This window comes from Mobula hypostoma, chromosome 30, assembly GCF_963921235.1.
Source record: "Mobula hypostoma chromosome 30, sMobHyp1.1, whole genome shotgun sequence".
Taxonomy (NCBI): domain Eukaryota; kingdom Metazoa; phylum Chordata; class Chondrichthyes; order Myliobatiformes; family Myliobatidae; genus Mobula; species Mobula hypostoma.
Window position 1 is genome coordinate 20,541,823 of NC_086126.1, and position 18,492 is coordinate 20,560,314.

An 18,492-nucleotide genomic window follows, 5' to 3' on the forward strand; every position below is an offset into this window, starting at 1 on the left:
CATGTCGAACTCCCCATGTCGATTTCCCCGTCTCTCTCTCCCCAGGTAGATCCTTCCGTGTCGATCTCCCCGTGTCTATCACCCCATTTCGATCTCCCCGTGTCGATCTCCCCATTTCGATATCCCCGTGTCTATCTCCACGTGTCGATCTCCCCGTGTCGATCTCTCCGTCTTGATATCCCTGTCTCCATCACCCCATGTCAATCTCCCCATGTCTATCTCTCCGTATCCATCTACCCGTTTCTATCTCCCCCGTCGATCTCCCCATGTCTATCTCCCCGTGTCTATCTCCCAGTGTTGATCTCCCCCTATCGATCTCTCGGTGTCGATTTCCCCGTGTCAATCTCCCCGTGTCTATCTCCCCATGTCAATCTCCCCATGTTGATTCCCCATGTCTATCTCCCCGTGTCGATCTCCCCGTGTCTATCACCCCATGTCAATCTCCCTGTGTCGATCTCCCCGTGTCTATCACCCCATGTTAATCTCCCCGTGTCGATCTCCCCGTGTTGATCTCTCCATGTCTATCTCCCCGTGTCGATCTCCCCATGTCGATCTCCCCATGTCTATATCCCTGTGTTCATCTCCCCGTGCCTATCACCCCATGTCAATCTCTCCATGTCTATCTCCCCGTGTCGATCTCTCCATGTCGATCTGCCCATTTCTATCTCCCCGTGTCTATCTCCCCGTTTCGATCTCCCCGTTTCTATCTCCCCATATCGATCTTCCCATGTCGATGTCTCCGTGTCGCTCTCCCCACGTTGTTCTCCCTGTGTGAATCACACCGTGTCGATATCCCCATGTCGATCTCCCCATATCGATCTCCCCATGTCTATCTCTCCGTATCCATCTCCCCGTGTCTATCACCCCATGTTAATCTCCCCGTGTCAATCTTACCGAGTCGATCTCTCCATGTCTACCTCCCCGTGTCGATCTCCCTATGTCGATCTCCCCATGTCTATCTCCCCATGTCTATCTCCCCGTGTCGATCTCCCCGTGTCTATCACCCCATGTCTATCTCCCCGTGTCAATCTCCCCATGTCTATCTCCCCATGTCTATCTCCCTGTGTTGATCTCCCCGTGCCTATCACCCGATGTCAATCTCCCCGTGTCGATCTCTCCGTGTTGATCTCTCCATGTCTATCTCCCCGTGTAGATCTCTCCATGTCGATCTGCCCATGTCTATCTCCCCGTGTCTATCTCCCCGTTTCGATCTCCCCGTGTCTATCTCCCCATATCGATCTTCCCATGTCGATGTCTCCGTGTCGCTCTCCCCACGTTGATCTCCCTGTGTCAATCACACTGTATCGATATCCCCATGTCGATCTCCCCATGTTGATCTCCCCATGTCTATCTCCCCGTATCGATCTCCCCGTGTCTATCACCCCATGTTAATCTCCCCGTGTCGATCTTCCCGTGTCGATCTCTCCATGTCTATCTTCCCGTGTCGATTTCCCCATGTCAATCTCCCCATGTCTATCTCCCCATGTCTATCTCCCCGTGTCGATCTCCCCGTGTCTATCACCCCATGTCTATCTCCCCGTGTCAATCTCCCCATGTCGATCTCCCCATGTCTATCTCCCCATGTCTATCTCCCCGTTTCTATCTCCCCGTCGATCTCCCCATGTCTATCTCCCCGTGTCTATCTCCCCATGTTCATATCCCCATGACAATCTCCCCATGTCTATCTCCCCGTGTCTATCACCCCGTATCGATCTCCCCGTGTCGATCTTCCTGTGTTAATCTCTCCATGTCTATCTCCCCATGTCTATCTCCCCGTGTCGATCTCCCCGTGTCTATCACCCCATCACCCCATGTCTATCTCTCCGTGTCGATCTCCCCGTGTCGATCTCCCTGTGTCGATCACCCCGTGTCGAGCTCCCCGTGTCTATCTCCTCATGTCAATCTCCCCATGTCGATATCCCCGTGTCTATCACCCCATGTCTATCTCCTCGTGTCTATCTCCCCATGTCGATCTTCCCATGTCGATGTCCCCGTGTCGCTCTCCCCGTGTCTATCACCCCTTGTCGATACCCCCATGTCGTTCTCCCCACGTTCATCTCCCTATGTCAATCACACCGTGTCAATATCCCCATGTTGTTCTCCCCGTGTCGATCTCCCCTTGTCTATTTCCCCGTATCGATCTCCCCGTGTCCATCACCACATGTCAATCTCCCCGTGTCGACCTCCCCGTTTTGATCTCTCCATGTCTATCTCCCCGTGTCGATCTCCCCATGTCGATCTCCCCATGTCTGTCTCCCCATGTCTATCTTCCCATGTCGATCGCCCCATGTCTATCACTCCATGTCGATATCCCCATGTCGATCTCCCTGTGTCTATCACTCCATGTCGATATCCCCATGTCGATCTCCCCGTGTCTATCACCCCATGTCGATCTCCCTGTGTCTATCTCCCCGTGTCAATCTCCCTGTGTCGATCTCCCCCTGGCGATATCCCCCTGTCTATCTCCCTGTGTCGATCACCCCATGTCGATCACCCTATGTCGATCTCCCCATGTCTATCACCCCATGTCGATCTCCCGGTGTCGAACGCCCCGTGTCGATCTCCCCATACTATCACCCCATGTCAATCTCCCCGTGTCGACCTCCCCGTGTCGATCTCCCCGTGTCTATCACCCCATGTCGATCTCCCCGTATCGACCTCCCCGTGTTGATCTCCCCGTGTCTGTCTCCCCATGTCGATCTCCCCATGTCAATCTTCCCGTTTCGATCTCCCCGTTTCGATCTCCCTGTGTCGATCTCCTCGTGTCGATCTCCCCATGTCTATCACCCCATGTCGATCTCCCCGTGTCGATCTCCCCATGTCTATCTCCCCGTATTGATCTCCCCATGTCGATCTCCCCATGTCGATCTCCCCATGTCTATCACTCCATGTCGATATCCCCATGTCGATCTCCCCGTGTCTATCACCCCATGTCGATATCCCCATGTCGATCTCCCTGTGTCTATCTCCCTGTGTCGATCTCCACGTGTCGATCTCCCTGTGTCGATCTCCCCCTGGCGATATCCCCCTGTCTATCTCCCCGTGTCGATCACCCCATGTCGATCACCCTATGTCGATCTCCCCATTTCGATCTCCCCATGTCTATCTCCCCGTGTCGATCTCCCCGTGTTGATCTGTCCATGTCTATCTCCCTGTGTCTATCACCCCCTGTCGATATCCCCGTGTCGATATCCCCGTCTCCATCACCCCATGTCGATCTCCCCATGTCGATATCCCCATGTCTATCTCTCCATATCTATCTCCCCCGTCGATCTCCCCAAGTCTATCTCCCCGTGTCTATCTCCCAGTGTTAATCTCCCCCTATCGATCTCCCCATGTCGATTTCCCGCGTCGATCTTCCCGTGTCTATCTCCCCATGTCAATCTCCACATGTTGATATCCCTACGTCTATCTCCCCGTGTCGATCTCCCCGTGTCTATCACCCCATGTCAATCTCCCCGTGTCGATCTCCCCGTGTCGATCTCCCCATGTCGATCTCTCCATGTCTATCTCCCTGTGTCAATCTGCTCATGTCTATCTCCCCGTGTCTATCTCCCCATGTCGATCTCCCGGTGTCTATCTCCCCATGTCGATGTCCCCGTGTTCCTCTCCCCATGTCTATCACCCCATGTCGATATCCCCATGTCATTCTCCCAACGTCAATCTCTCCATGTCGATCTCCCCATTTCGATCTCCCCATGTCTATCACCCCATGTCAATCTCCCCATGTCGATCTCCCCGTGTCTATCTCCCCGTGTCGATCTCCCCATGTCGATCTCCCCATGTCTATCTCCCCGTGTTGATCTCCCCGTGCCTATCACCCCATGTTAATCTCCCCGTGTCGATCTCTCCGTGTGGATCTCTCCATGTCTATCTCCCCGTGTCGATCTCCCCATGTCAATCTGCCCATGTTTATCTCCCCGTGTCTATATCTCCGTTTCGATCTCCCCGTGTCTATCTCCCCATGTCGATCTTCCCATGTCGATGTCCTCGTGTCGCACTCCGCACGTTGATCTCCCTGTGTCAATCACACCGTGTCGATATCCCCATGTCGTTCTCCCCATGTTGATATCCCCATGTCTATCTCCCCGTGTCGATCTCCCCGTGTCTATCTCCCCATGTCTATCACCCCATGTCGATATCCCTATGTCGTTCTCCCCATGTTGATCTCCCCATGTTGATCTCCCCGTGTCTATCACCCCATGTCTATTTCCCCGTGTCTATCACCCCATGTCTATCTCCCCATGTCGATCTCCCTGTGTCTATCTCCCCATGTCAATCTCCCCATGTCGATATCCCCATGTCTATCTCCCCGTGTCGATCTCCGCATGTCGATCTCCCCATGTCTATCTCCCCATATCGATCTCCCCGTGTTGATCAATCCATGTCTATCTCCCCGTGTCTATTTCCCCATGTCGAAATCCCCGTGTCGATCTCCCCGTGTCTATCACCTCATGTTGATCTCCCCGTGTCGATCTCCCCGTGTCTATCACCCCATGTCGATATCACCGTGTCGATCTCCCCATGTCTATCTCCCCGTGTCGATCTCCCCGTGTCGATCTCTCTGTCTCCATCACCCCATGTCGATCTCCCCGTGTTATCTCCCCGTGTCTATCTCCCCGTGTCGATCTCCCTGTATCGATCTCCCCGTGTCTATCACCCCATGTCTATCTCGCCGTGTCTATCACCCCCATGTCTATCTCCCCGTGTCGATCTCACTGTGTCGATCTCCCCGTTTCTATCTCCCCATATCGATCTTCCCATGTCGATGTCTCCGTGTCGCTCTCCCCACGTTGATCTCCCTGTGTCAATCACACCGTGTCGATATCCCCATGTCGATCTCCCCATGTCTATCTCCCTGTATCGATCTACCCCTGTCTATCACCCCATGTTAATCTCCCCGTGTCGATATTCCCGTGTCGATCTCTCCATGTCTATCTCCCCGTGTCGATCTCCCTATGTCGATCTCCCCATGTCTATCTCCCCATGTCTATCTCCCCGTGTCGATCTCCCCATGTCTATCACCCCATGTCGATATCCCCGTGTCAATCTCCCCTGTCTATTTCCCCGTGTCGATCTCCCCGTGTCTATCACCCCATGTTAATCTCCCCGTGTCGATCTTCCCGTGTCGATCTCTCCATGTCTATCTCCCCGTGTCGATCTCCCTATGTCGATCTCCCCATGTCTATCTCCCCATGTCTATCTCCCCGTGTCGATCTCCCCATGTCTATCACTCCATGTCGATATCCCCGTGTCAATCTCCCCTGTCTATTTCCCCGTGTCGATCTCCCCGTGTCGATCACCCCATGTCAATCTCCCCTGTCTATTTCCCCGTGTCGATCACCCCGTGTCAATCTCCCCGTGTCAATCTCCCTGTGTCGATCTCCCCGTGTCAATCTCCCCATGTCTATCACCCCATGTTAATCTCCCCGTGTCGATCTCCCCGCGTTGATCTCTCCATGTCTATCTCTCCGTGTTGATCTCCCCCAATCGATCTCCCCGTGTCTATCTCCCCTTGTAGATCTCCCCATGTCGATCTCCCCATGCCTATCTCTCCATATCTATCTCCCCGTGTCAATCTCCCCATGTCGATCTCCCCATGTCGATCTCACCATGTCTATCTCTCCGTGTTGATCTCCCCGTGCCTATAACCCCATGTCAATCTCCCCATGTCTATCTCCCCATGTCGATCTTCCCATGTCGATGTCCCCGTGTCGCTCTCCCCGTGTCTATCACCCCTTGTCGATACCCCCATGTCGTTCTCCCCACGTTCATCTCCCTGTGTCAATCACACCGTGTCGATATCCCCATGTTGTTCTCCCCATGTCGTTCTCCCCGTGTCGATCTCCCCATGTCTCTCTCCCCATGTCTATCTCCCCGTGTCTATCTTCCCATGTCGATCTCCCCATGTCTATCACCCCATGTCGATATCCCCGTGTCTATCTCCCCGTGTCGATCTCCCCATGTCGATCTCCCTGTGTCGATCTCCCCCTGGCGATATTCCCCTGTCTATCTCCCCGTGTCGATCACTCTGTGTCTTTCTCCCCATGTCGATCACCCTATGTCGATCTCCCCATGTCTATCACCCCATGTCGATCACCCCGTGTCTTTCTCCCCATGTCGATCACCCTATGTCGATCTCCCCATGTCTATCACCCCATGTTGATCTCCCCGTGTCGAACTCCCCTTGTCGATCTCCCTGTATTATCACCCCATGTCGATCTCCCCATGTCGACCTCCCCGTGTCGATCACCCCATGTCGATCTCCCCGTGTCGAACTCCCTGTGTCGAACTCCCCGTGTCGATCTCCCCGTGTCTGTCTCCCCATGTCGATCTCCCCGTGTCGACCTCCCCGTGTCGATCTCCCCGTGTCTGTCTCCCCATGTCGATCTCCCCATGTCGACCTCCCCGTGTCGACCTCCCCGTGTCGATCTCCCGGTGTCGATCTCCCCGTATCGATCTCACCATGTTGATCTCCCCATGTCGATCTCCCCGTTTCAATCTCCCCCTGTCGATCTCCCCCGTTGATCTCTCCATGACGATCTCCCCATGTCAATCTCCGCATGTCGATCTCCCCATGTCGATCTCTCCGTCGATCTCCCCATATCGATCTCCGTATGTCGATCTCCCCATGTCGATCTCCCTGTGTCGATCTCCCCCGTCGATCTCTCCATGTCGCTCTCCCCATGTCGCTCTCCCCATGTCAATCTCCCAATGTCGCTCTCCCCATGTCAATCTCCCAATGTCGATCTCCCCATGTCGATCTCTCCCTGTCAATCTCCCCGTGTCGATCTCCCCGTGTCGATCTCCCCCTGTCGATCTCCCCGTGTCGATCACCCCATGTCTATCTCCCCATGTCGATCACCCCATGTCGATCTCCCCATGTCTATCACCCCATGTCGATCACCCCGTGTCGAACTCCCCGTGTCGATCTCCCCGTGTCTATCACCCCATGTCGATCTCCCCGTGTCGACCTCCCCATGTTGATCTCCCCGTGTGTCTCCCCATGTCGATCTCCCCGTTTCGATCTCCCCCTGTCGATCTCCCCCGTCGATCTCTCCATGATGATCTCCCCATGTCAATCTCCGCATGTCGATCTCCCCATGTTGATCTCTCCGTCGATCTCCCCATATCGATCTCCCCATGTCGATCTCCCCGTGTCGATCTCCCCGTGTCGATCTCCCTGTGTCGATCTCCCCGTGTCGATCTCCCCGTTGATCTCCCCTGTCGATCTCCCCATGTCAATCTCCGCATGTCGATCTCCCCATGTCGATCTCTCCGTCGATCTCCCCATATCGATTTCCGTATGTCGATCTCCGCATGTCGATCTCCCCGTGTCGATCTCCCCATGTCGATCTCCCCGTGTCAATCTCCCCATGTCGATCTCCCCGTTTCGATCTCCCCCTGTCGATCTCCCCCGTCGATCTCTCCATGATGATCTCCCCATGTCAATCTCCGCATGTCGATCTCCCCATGTTGATCTCTCCGTCGATCTCCCCATATCGATCTCCCCATGTCGATCTCCCCGTGTCGATCTCCCCGTGTCGATCTCCCTGTGTCGATCTCCCCGTGTCGATCTCCCCGTTGATCTCCCCTGTCGATCTCCCCATGTCAATCTCCGCATGTCGATCTCCCCATGTCGATCTCTCCGTCGATCTCCCCATATCGATTTCCGTATGTCGATCTCCGCATGTCGATCTCCCCGTGTCGATCTCCCCATGTCGATCTCCCCGTGTCAATCTCCCCATGTCTATCTCCCCGTGTCGATCTCCCCATGTCGATCTCCCCGTTCTGCAAGAGAGATCCATTTATCTATTCAGGAAACAGCCTAAAGAAATCAAGAGTGGTGAAGTGTATTTAAACGAGTATTTCATTGTGTATTGCCAACTGAACAAGGACTGCAGTATCAGGAGTAATGTGCATTTCTAATCATTTTCTGGAGCCGGCCCGCGTGTGGTGATTGAAATTGTGGTTTCAATAGTAATACATCCCAACAAGGGTCGTTCTTTCCCAGTGCTGTCCCAGCAGCCCTCATCGCATTAGTTTTGTTCTGTGCCTGTCTGATTCAGCTGACAGCTTGAATAATTTCAGTAGCTGTTTGCTCACTCACACAGATGACACACATCCTCTGCCCAGGGTTTGAGATGTCTGCGGCTTGCTTTGACGGTGATCAGAGGCCAGGGGGGTGAGCAAGGAGTCACCTCGCCTCATTGGCGTTCCTGTCACGTGTCCTCAGCAAAGCTAACTTGGCTGCCTTTGTGTCTTGGCTGGAGACACAAGGTGATCAACTTTGGCGCAGACCTCAGGATTATTATTTTTTATTTATTACGCCCTTCCAGCCCTTCGATCCACACTGCCCAATTCAACCCCAGACTGATCATGGGACAATTTACAATGACCAATTACCCTGCCAATTGGTACAGCTTTGGACTGTGGGAGGAAACCAGAACACCCGGAGAAAACCCACACAGTGACAGGGAGGAAGTACGGATGACATTGAAATTGAACTCTGAACTCCGACACATCAGGCTACAGGACTGTGCAAAAATCTTAGGCACATACAGTATATATCGCTAGGGTGCCTGAGGTTTTTTTCCCAGTACTGTATTTGTCAACAGCGAGGAGCGAGTTTGTAAATCTGGTGGGAGCAAAGGATGTTGGAAATGGTGAGGGCGGAGCGCTGTGGCAGGGGTGGCGGAAAAGAAATGCCAGGTATGGGGGGGGGTGACAAGGGTACAGACACACCCAGCCCTGAGACTTCAGTCAAGGTCATTTGATTCCAAACAATTAGTTTATTGATCATTACAGAATATCTCAGTTTGTCTCAGTATGTCTCATGTCTCCAAATCTGATTTGGACTATGGTATTAATGGTTTTGTAGCCAAATTTGCTGATGATATAAAAATAGGTGGAGGGGCAGGTAGTGTTAAGGAAACAGAGAGATTTAGATAGTTCAGGGGAATGGGCAAAGAAGTGGCAAATGAAATACAATGTTGGAAAGTGTATGGTCATGCACTTTGGTGGAAGAAATAAATGGACAGACAATTATTTAGATTGGGGGAGAATTCTAAACGCAGAGATGCAAAGGGACTTGGGAGTCCTTGTGCAGGATACCCTAAAGGTTAACCTCCAGGTTGAGTCGGTTGTGAAGAAGGTGAATGCAGTGTTGGCATTCATTTCTAGAGGAATAGAGTATAGGAGCAGGGATGTGATGTTGCGGCTCTATAAGGCACTTGTGAGACCTCACTTGGAGTATTGTGTGCAGTTTTGGGCTCCTTATTTCAGAAAGGATATACTGACATTGGAGAGGGTTCAGAGAAGATTCACGAGAATGATTCCAGGAATGAAAGGGTTACCGTATGAGGAACATCTGGCAGCTGTTGGGCTGTATTCCCTGGAGTTCAGGAGAATGGGGGGGGGGAATCTCATAGAAACATTCCAAATGTTAAAAGGTCTTGAACAGATTGGATATGGCAAAGTTATTTCCCATAGCAGGGGAGTCCAGGACAAGAGGGCACAAATTCAGGATTGAAAGATGTCTATTTAGAACAGAAATGCGGAGAAATTACTTTAGTCAGAGGGTGGTAAATCTGAGGAATTCGTTGTCACGAGCAGCTGTGAAGGCCAAGTCATTAGGTGTATTTAAGGCAGAGATAGATAGGTTCTTGATTAGCCAGGGCATCAAAGGGTATGAGGAGAAGGCAGGGGAGTGGGGAGGTATGGAAGAATTAGATCAGCTCATGATTGAATGGCGAAGCAGACTCAATGGGCCGAATGGCCTACTTCTGCTCCTATATCTCATGGTCTTATGGTCTCTCAGGTGCTTCCTGCTCCCTTCCCTCTCCCTTCCCCTTTTCCCAACCATGATTCCCCTCTCCCTGCCCCCTTCCCACTCTCAGTCCACAATAGAGACCCAGATCAGAATCACGTTTATCATCACTCACACACGTCATGAAATTTGTTTTTTTTTGTGACAGCAGTACAGTGCAATACATAAAATTATTACAGTACTATGCAGACACCCTAGCTATATAAATGCGCCTAAGGCTTTTGCACAGTGCTGTATTTACAGAATAATGGGGAGTCATCGATAAATATGCTGTATACTTGAGGAACTCAGCATTTTTATCAATGCAGCATAAAAAGCATCTGACCCAGAGGGATTACAGCTCGATATGGCAACTGCTGTCCCCAAGAAACTGCAAAACGTTGTGGCCAGTCCATCGGCCAGACCAGTCCCTTCTGATTACAGTACGGCATACAGAGCAGAAACAGGCCATTCGGCCCATCTGGTCAATGCTCACCAAGATACCCTGAAGATCTCTTCAGTTCTGGAGAGAATACAGCGCAGAAACAGGCCCCTCTCTCCTCCCCCCTTTTCATCAACTTGATCAGACAGTGCTCCCCATCCTCCTGACATAACCATATCAACCACCATTGAGAGTCTCTGATTAATCCCAGCCTCAGTACAGATATTTTGACCTCCTCTGTCCGACTAGGCAGAGGAAAACCCCAGAGTACAGAACAAAGAACATTATTGCAAACAACAGACTCTTCAGCCCACAAGGTTGTGCTGTCATTTTAACCCACTCTAAGATCAATCTAACCCTTCCCTCCTACGTAACCCTCCATTTCTCTATCATCCATGTGTCTGTCTGAGAGTCTCTTCAATGTCCCTAATGTATCTGTCTCTACACCACCCCTGGCAGGACGTTCCACACACCCATCACTTACCTCCCATCACCTTAAATATCCCTAATGTATCTGTCTCTACACCACCCCTGGCAGGACGTTCCACACACCCACCACTTACCCCCGATCACCTTAAATGTCCCTAATGTATCTGTCTCTACACCACTCCTGGCAGGACGTTCCACACACCCACCACTTACCCCCGATCACCTTAAATGTTCCTAATGTATCTGTCTCTACACCACCCCTGGCAGGACGTTCCACACACCCACCACTTACCTCCCATCACCTTAAATGTCCCTAATGTATCTGTCTCTACACCACTCCTGGCAGGACGTTCCACACACCCACCACTTACCCCCGATCACCTTAAACGTCCCTAATGTATCTGTCTCTACACCACCCCTGGCAGGACGTTCCACACACCCACCACTCTCTGTGTAACCTCTCTGAACTTAACTCAAACCACCCCGTCTGGCACCAACACTCATAACACTCATTCCACAGTCAAAGTCACTTCAATGTGTGTGTGTGTGTGTGTGTGTGTGTGTCTGTCTGTCTGTCTGTGTTTGTGTGTGTGTCTGTGTCTGTGTCAAATGGTCAACGTTTCGGGCCAAGACCCTTCTTCTCGTCCAACAGAAGAGGCCTTGGCCCAAAATGTCAACTGGTTGTTCATTCCTGCAGATGCTGCCTGAGTTCCTCCAGCATTTTGAGTGTGCTGCTCTGGATTTCCAGCGTCTGCAGAACCTTTTGTGTTTATGCAGCACTTTATGCATGCCTACTGTGAATATTTAAAATAAAATTTGAAAAATCACATACCTTTGATTTTATTGATTAACTGAAGGGTGTAATGAGATACAGTACAACAAAGAAAATCTTTCACGTTTCATAAACGTTTTCCAGCGGTGTCCAATTCCAGCTGCATGGAAACAAAGGCTATGTGTGCGGGAGCATTTCAGCTACTGCGTGGCCACACACCTGCACAGCTCAGAGGGAACAGTGGTGTGGGGAGAATTATATGGGCCAGCACTTGCGCAAAGGGGTGATAGATGGTTTGTGTGAACCAAATAGGGTGAAGGGCCTGTTTCTGTACTGTGTACTACCCATAACTGGAGAGATTTTCGTGGTATCTTAGTTGACCAGATGGGCTGAAGGCGTTTCAATGCTGTATTCTCTCCGTGACTATAATGCGCTTTCCTTCCTCTGCTCCTTTTGTACATACAGACACTGTTTAATAATTTAGGAGATCTCTGTTTCTCTAATACATTTTACCGCAACAGGGGTCTACGGGATATGTGACAGCTTCAATGTGCAGAAAGGTCCCAAAGGACCCCTCATTATGGTGTCCATTTAACACTAAGACATTTGTGTGAGAGCTGGGGGCAAAAGAGGCTAGTGTGGAGGAGCAGAGGTTAACGGGCCAGTCCCCAGCAGGATGCTGCCCCAACCAAGAGTGGAACCAATGAGACTGGTGCCCTGGACAGGTTGAAGATCAAAGTTCAAACTTCAAAGTACAGTACTGTGTAAAAGTCTTAGGCACATACATAGAGCTAGGGAGCCTAAGACTTCTGCACAGTACTGTAGTAATTTTATGTATTGCACTGCACTGCTGTCACACAAAAAAACAAATTTATTGACATATGTGAGTGATGATAAACCTGATTCTGATATGGGTCTCTATTGTGGACTGAGAGTGGGAAGGGGGCAGGGAGAGGGGAATCATGGTTGGGAAAAGGGGAAGGGAGAGGGGAGGGAGCGGGAAGCACCAGAGAGACATTCTGTAATGATCAATAAACCAATTGTTTGGAATCAAATGACCTTGCCTAGTGTCTCAGGGCTGGGTGTGTCTGCACCCACCCCTGACACTCCTTCTCTGCCACCTGTCCCCCACCCCTCCCACGGTGCCCCACCCTCACCATTCCCCACACCCTTTGCTCCTGCCGTATCTCCTCGTGACCTTTGACACCCTGATTGAAAACAGGTGCTGCTATTCAACCGTACATGAAGGTTCAAGGAGCTGCCTTATTCACCGTATACGTTTACACAGATTCAGAATCTGCTGTGGTGTGTTGGTGTGAGATGCAACAGAAAAAAAACAATATTCAATGATCACACAGAATAAAGAATTATACCGGATAAAAATTAGTTCGAGGTTAAAGTATGGATGTGGGATCACGTGTGTAAGTATATAAATAACCTCACACTCAATGTCAGCGAGGGTAAGATGAGGGAACGCACACCAGTCCTCATAGAGGGATCAGAAGTGGGGAGAGAGCAATTTCAGGTTCCTGGGTGTCAGCATCTCTGAGGATCTAACCTGGGCCCAACATATCAACAGTGGCTATATTCCACTCGGAGTTCGAGGAGATTTGGTTCGTCACCAAAGACACTCGCAAATTTGTACAGATGTACTGCGCGGAGCATTCTGACTGGCTGCATCACCGTCTGGTATGAGGGGGTGGGCAGGCACAGCATAGGATCAAAAGAAGGTTCAGTGAACTCAGCCAGCCCCATCACAGCTTCTTCCCCTCTGCCATTGGATTTCTGAATGGACATTGAACCCCTGGACACTACCTCACTCCCTTTTCACACTGCTTATTTAATTATATATATACTTCTTACTGTAATTTACAGTTTTTATTAGTATGTGTTGCTATGTTTTGCCACTGATTAACAACAAATTTCACGACACACGCCGGTGACATTAATTCTGACCCCAGTGTGTATCTGAACCGACATGTGTTTACAATGTAAACAACATTATTAAAAAGTGGTTTAGTGTATTTGCAATACAGACCAGAGCAGAAATGGGGGTGGGGGGGGTAATGGGAGGAGGGAACTGTGGGAGGGGGGAGATAACTAGAATGGTTGATCGGATTAACTGCCTGGGAGAAGGAACTTTTAAGATGGTGTGAAGTTTTGGTTATAATAGCCCCATTGTGTTTTTCAGAAGGGAGCTTTTGGAAACAGCAGTTTGTAGGGTGTATAGTGCCCATTATGATTTTTCCTGCCCACTTCTTTGACCTGGACATACACACGTCCGGCTGTAATGGTAGACTGCAGCGATGACCTTCTCTGCTGACCCGACAGTTCGCTACAGCTTTCTAGCTCTGCAGGAAAGCTGCAGCAGATTTAGAAAATTTGGAGCTATGGATTTGAGAAATGTCATGAGCAGCCTAACTACTCTTTCCCCCCGTCTCTCTGTTTCAGACGAATATCCCGTTCCTGCAGAACGTTCTGAGCAACGATCAGTTTCTCTACGGCACCGTGGATACTCAGTTCATCGATGAAAACCCCGACCTGATACTGCTGAGGCCCGTTCAGAACCGGGCCCAGAAGCTGCTGCACTACCTGGGTGAGTGTGGCTGCTTCGCCACTCTGCGTCAGCCGTGGGCCAGCCTGGGGAGGAAGGAAGGCCGTTCACAGCAGGATCAGGCCGGCTCCCGGGCTCTGTGCTTCCTTCCGGGCTGGGAGGCTCGATGTCATATGGCACACTGTCATCATAGCACAATGTCCCAATGCCCCTCACACAACCTCCTCTTCCTTCTGAGGGGACACGGATGTGAAAGCAAAGCTTTATTGCTGAGGCTTTATCAGACCACACTTGGATAATTGTGAGCAGTTTGGGGCCCAATATCTAAGAAAGGGTGTGCTGGCATAGGAGAGGGTCTTTTGAGGAATGAAAGGAACTGAAAAACTTGTGTGAGAGAATGCCCTGGGCTGGTGCTTGCTGGAGTTTAGAAGAATGAGGAGGGATCTCACTGAAACCTTTTGAATGCTGAAAGACGTAGATAGAGTGGATGTGCAGAGGATGTTTCCTGTACTGGGGGAGTCTAAGACCAGAGGACACAGATAGAGTGGTTGTGGAGAGGATGTTTCCTATAGTGGGGGAGTCCAGGACCAGAAGGCACAGACAGAGTGGATGTGGAGAGGATGTTTCCTATAGTGGGGGAGTCTAGGACTAGAGGACACAGATAGAGTGGATGTGGAGAGGATGTTTCCTATAGTGGGGCAGTCTAGGACCAGAGGACACAGAGAGAGTGGATGTGGAGACGATGTTTCCTATAGTGGGGGACTCTAGGACCAGAGGACACAGATAGAGTGGATGTGGAGAGGATGTTTCCTATAGTGGGGGAGTCTAGGACCAGAGGGCACAGATAGGGTGGATGTGGAGAGGATGTTTCTGTTAGTGGGAGAGTCTCGTACCAGAGGGCACAGGTAGAGTGGATGTGGAGAGGATGTTTCCTATAGTGGGGGAGTCTAGGACCAGAGGACACAGATAGAGTGGATGTGGAGAGGATGTTTCTGTTAGTGGGAGAGTCTCGTACCAGAGGGCACAGATAGAGTGGATGTGGAGAGGATGTTTCCTACAGTGGGGGAGTCTAGGACCAGAGGACACAGATAGAGTGGATGTGCAGAGTATGTTTCCTATAGTGGAGAGTCTCGTACCAGAGGACACAGATAGAGTGGATGTGGAGAGGATGTTTCCTATAGTGGGGGAGTCTAGGACCAGAGGACACAGAGTGGATGTGCAGAGGATGTTTCCTATAGTGGGGGAGTCTAGGACCAGAGGACACAGATAGAGTGGATGTGGAGAGGATGTTTCCTATAGTGGGGGAGTCTGGGACCAGAGGACACAGATAGAGTGGTTATGGAGAGGATGTTTCCTATAGTGGGGGAGTCTAGGACCAGAGGACACAGATAGAGTGGATGTGGAGAGGATGTTTCTGTTAGTGGGAGATTCTAGGACCAGAGGGCACAGATAGAGTGGATGTGGAGAGGATGTTGCCTCTTGTAGAGGTGTTCTAGGACCAGAGGATACAGATAAACTGGATGTGGAGGCCAAGTCAGTGGGTATATTTAAAGCAGAAGTTGATAGGTTCTTGATTAGTCAGGGTGAAGACAGGAGAATGGGGTTGAGAGGGATAATAAATCAGCCATGTTGGAATGGCAGAGCAAAGTCGATGAGCCAAATGGTCTGATTCTGCTCCTAAGTCTCCTGGGTGATCGATTTCCCTCTCAGCCCCATCTCCTGCCTTTTCCCCACAGCCCTTCACACCCTGATGAATCAAGAATCGAGGTCTAGGTCCTCACCACATCCACGTCCTCACCACTGGTGGTGACAGGGAGTAGTGCAAGCTTACTCTTCCTAAAGTCCATCACCATCTCCTTTGTCTCACTGATGTTGAGCTGCAGTTGAACTATGGAGAAACGCCGTTTGCTCACGCTTACTGTTGGCATCATCTTTTTTCAGTGGACATTGGGTGTTCGGTGGTCTTTTTTTGTTGGTTATTTTATTCTTTGATTTTCTTATGGGCATGATGTGGTTTTTATTCTCTGCACATTGGGTGTTAGACAGTCCATATAAGGGGTTTGTTTTTGGGTGTCTTTGTTTCATGGCTGCCTTTAAGGAGATGAGTCTCAAGCTTGTATAATGGATAAAAAGTAGTCAATCTCCGGAAGTTTTCATCTTTCATCGTTTTACGACACTGAATCGCAGTGGATTTAATTTTGGCTTTTTTTGACCCTGATCAACAGAAAAAGACTTGTTTGTGTCAAAGTAGAAACAGATCTCTACAAAGTGATCTAAGTTATTTACAAATATAAAGCACAAAATAATTGATTGCACAAGTATTCACCCTCTTTAATATGACACACCTAAGCTTCACAGGTGCAGCCAATTGGTTTTATAAGTCACATAATTAGTTAAATGAAAATCTCTTTTTGGAGACCTGTGTGCAGTCAAGGTGTTTCAATTGATTGTAGTAAAAGATACACCTGTATCTGGAAAGTCCAACTGCTGGTGAGTCAGTATCCTGGCAAAAACTACACCATGAAGACAAAAGAACACTCCAGGCAAATCTGCAAAAAGATTATTGAAAAGCACAAGTCAGGAGATGGATTAAAAAAAGTTTCCAAGTCACTGAATATCCCTTGGAGTACAGTTAAGTCAGTCATCAAGAAATGGGAAGAATATGGCACAGTTGTAAATCTGCCAAGAGCAGGCCGTCCTCAAAAACTGAGTGACCGTGCAAGAAGGGGACTAGTGAGGGAGGCCACCAAGAGACCCATGACAACTCTGGAGGAGTTACAAGCTTCAGTGGCTGAGATGGGAGAGACTGCGCATACAACAGCTGTTGCCTTCACCAGTCACAGTTTTAATGGAGAGTGGCCAAGAGAGAGCCACTGTGGAAAAAGAAGTCACCTGAAGTCTCAAACACGAGGAATTCTGCAGATGCTGGAAATTCAAGCAACACACATCAAAGTTGCTGGTGAACGCAGCAGGTCAGGCAGCATCTCTAGGAAGAGGTACAGTTAACTAACCTGACGAAGGGTCCCGGCCTGAAACGTCGACTGTACCTGCTGCCTGGCCTGCTGCGTTCACCAGCAACTTTGATATGTGTTACATGAAATCTCGGCTAGAGTTTGCCAGAAGGCATGTGGGCGACTCTGAAGTCAGCTGGAAGAAGGTTCTGTGGTCTGATAAAACAAAAATTGAACTTTTTGGCCATCAGAATAAATGCTATGTTTGCCATAAGCCAAACACTGCATATCATCAAAAATACACCATCCTTACTGTGAAACATGGTGGTGACTGCGTCATGCTGTGGGGATGCTTCACTGCAGCAGATCCTGGAAGGATTGTGAAGGCAGAGGGTAAAATGAATGCAGCAAAATACAGGGAAATCCTGGAGGAAAACCTGATGCAGTCTGCAAGAAGAATATGACTTGGGGGAAGATTTATTTTCCAGCAAGTCAATGATCCCAAGCATAAAGTCACAGCTACCCAGGAATAGCTTAAAAACAACAAAGTTAATGTCCTGGAGTGGATAAGTCAGAATCCAGACCTCAATCCAATTGAGAATTTGTGGCTGGACTTGAAAAGGGCAGTTCACTCATGATCCCCGTGTAATCTGACAGAGCTTCAACAGTTTTGTAAAGAAGAATGGGGGAAATTCCAGGGTCCAGCTGATCTATCCACACAGACTCAAGGCTGTAATTGCTGCCAAAGGTGTATTATCTAAATACTGATTTGAAGGGGGTGAATAATTATGCAATCAATTATTTTGTATTTTATATTTGTAAAATATATTTGTAACAGATTTGTAGATCTGTTTCCACTTTTTAACATGAAGGAGTCTTTTCCTGTTGATCAGGGTAAAAAAAATAGCCAAATTAATGTGATTCAAAGTTGTAATAAAATAAAACATGAAAACTTCCAAGGGATGGTGAATATTTTTATAGGCACTGTACCTTGGTAATAAATGTACTTTGAACTTTGATAGGCAGATATGGCTACCTTTGACCAAAATGAGTTTAACAACTGTGAAACTGATGACTCACCCTAACTGATCCATAATGGTTTTGCCTGTGTACCCTCCCTCCCACGCAATTTCAACCCTCTTAACAACAGCTAAAGACTCACACCACCAGTTATTACCCCTCATCCACCGGGCTCCTGAACCAGTGAGGATAACCTCAACTCTGAACTGATTCCATCAGGAAGGAGGTACAGGAGCCTCAGGTCCCACACCACCAGGTTCAGGAACAGTTATTACCCCTCAACCATCAGGCTCCTGAACCAGTGAGGATAACCTCAACTCTGAACTGATTCCATCGGGAAGGAGGTACAGGAGCCTCAGGTCCCACACCACCAGGTTCAGGAACAGTTATTACCCCTCAACCATCAGGCTCCTGAACCAGAGGGGATAACTTCACTCAGCTTCACTTTTTCCATCATTGGAATGTTCCCACAACCTATGAACTCACTTTCAAGGACTCTTCATCTCATGTTCTCAA

General features: G+C 49.7%; 1 protein-coding gene across 6 annotated transcripts in view; it reads left to right on the plus strand.

Annotated features, from left to right (window-relative positions):
• The window catches only part of LOC134339794 (pyruvate carboxylase, mitochondrial-like), a 978,567-nt gene that overhangs the window by 758,019 nt on the left and 202,056 nt on the right, over window positions 1-18,492 (plus strand). For all 6 annotated transcript variants that reach the window (XM_063036574.1, XM_063036571.1, XM_063036570.1 and 3 more), the window contains one exon: window positions 13,903-14,047. In XM_063036574.1, the coding sequence (XP_062892644.1) occupies window positions 13,903-14,047 (145 nt within the window). The remainder of the gene's footprint in view (window positions 1-13,902; window positions 14,048-18,492) is intronic.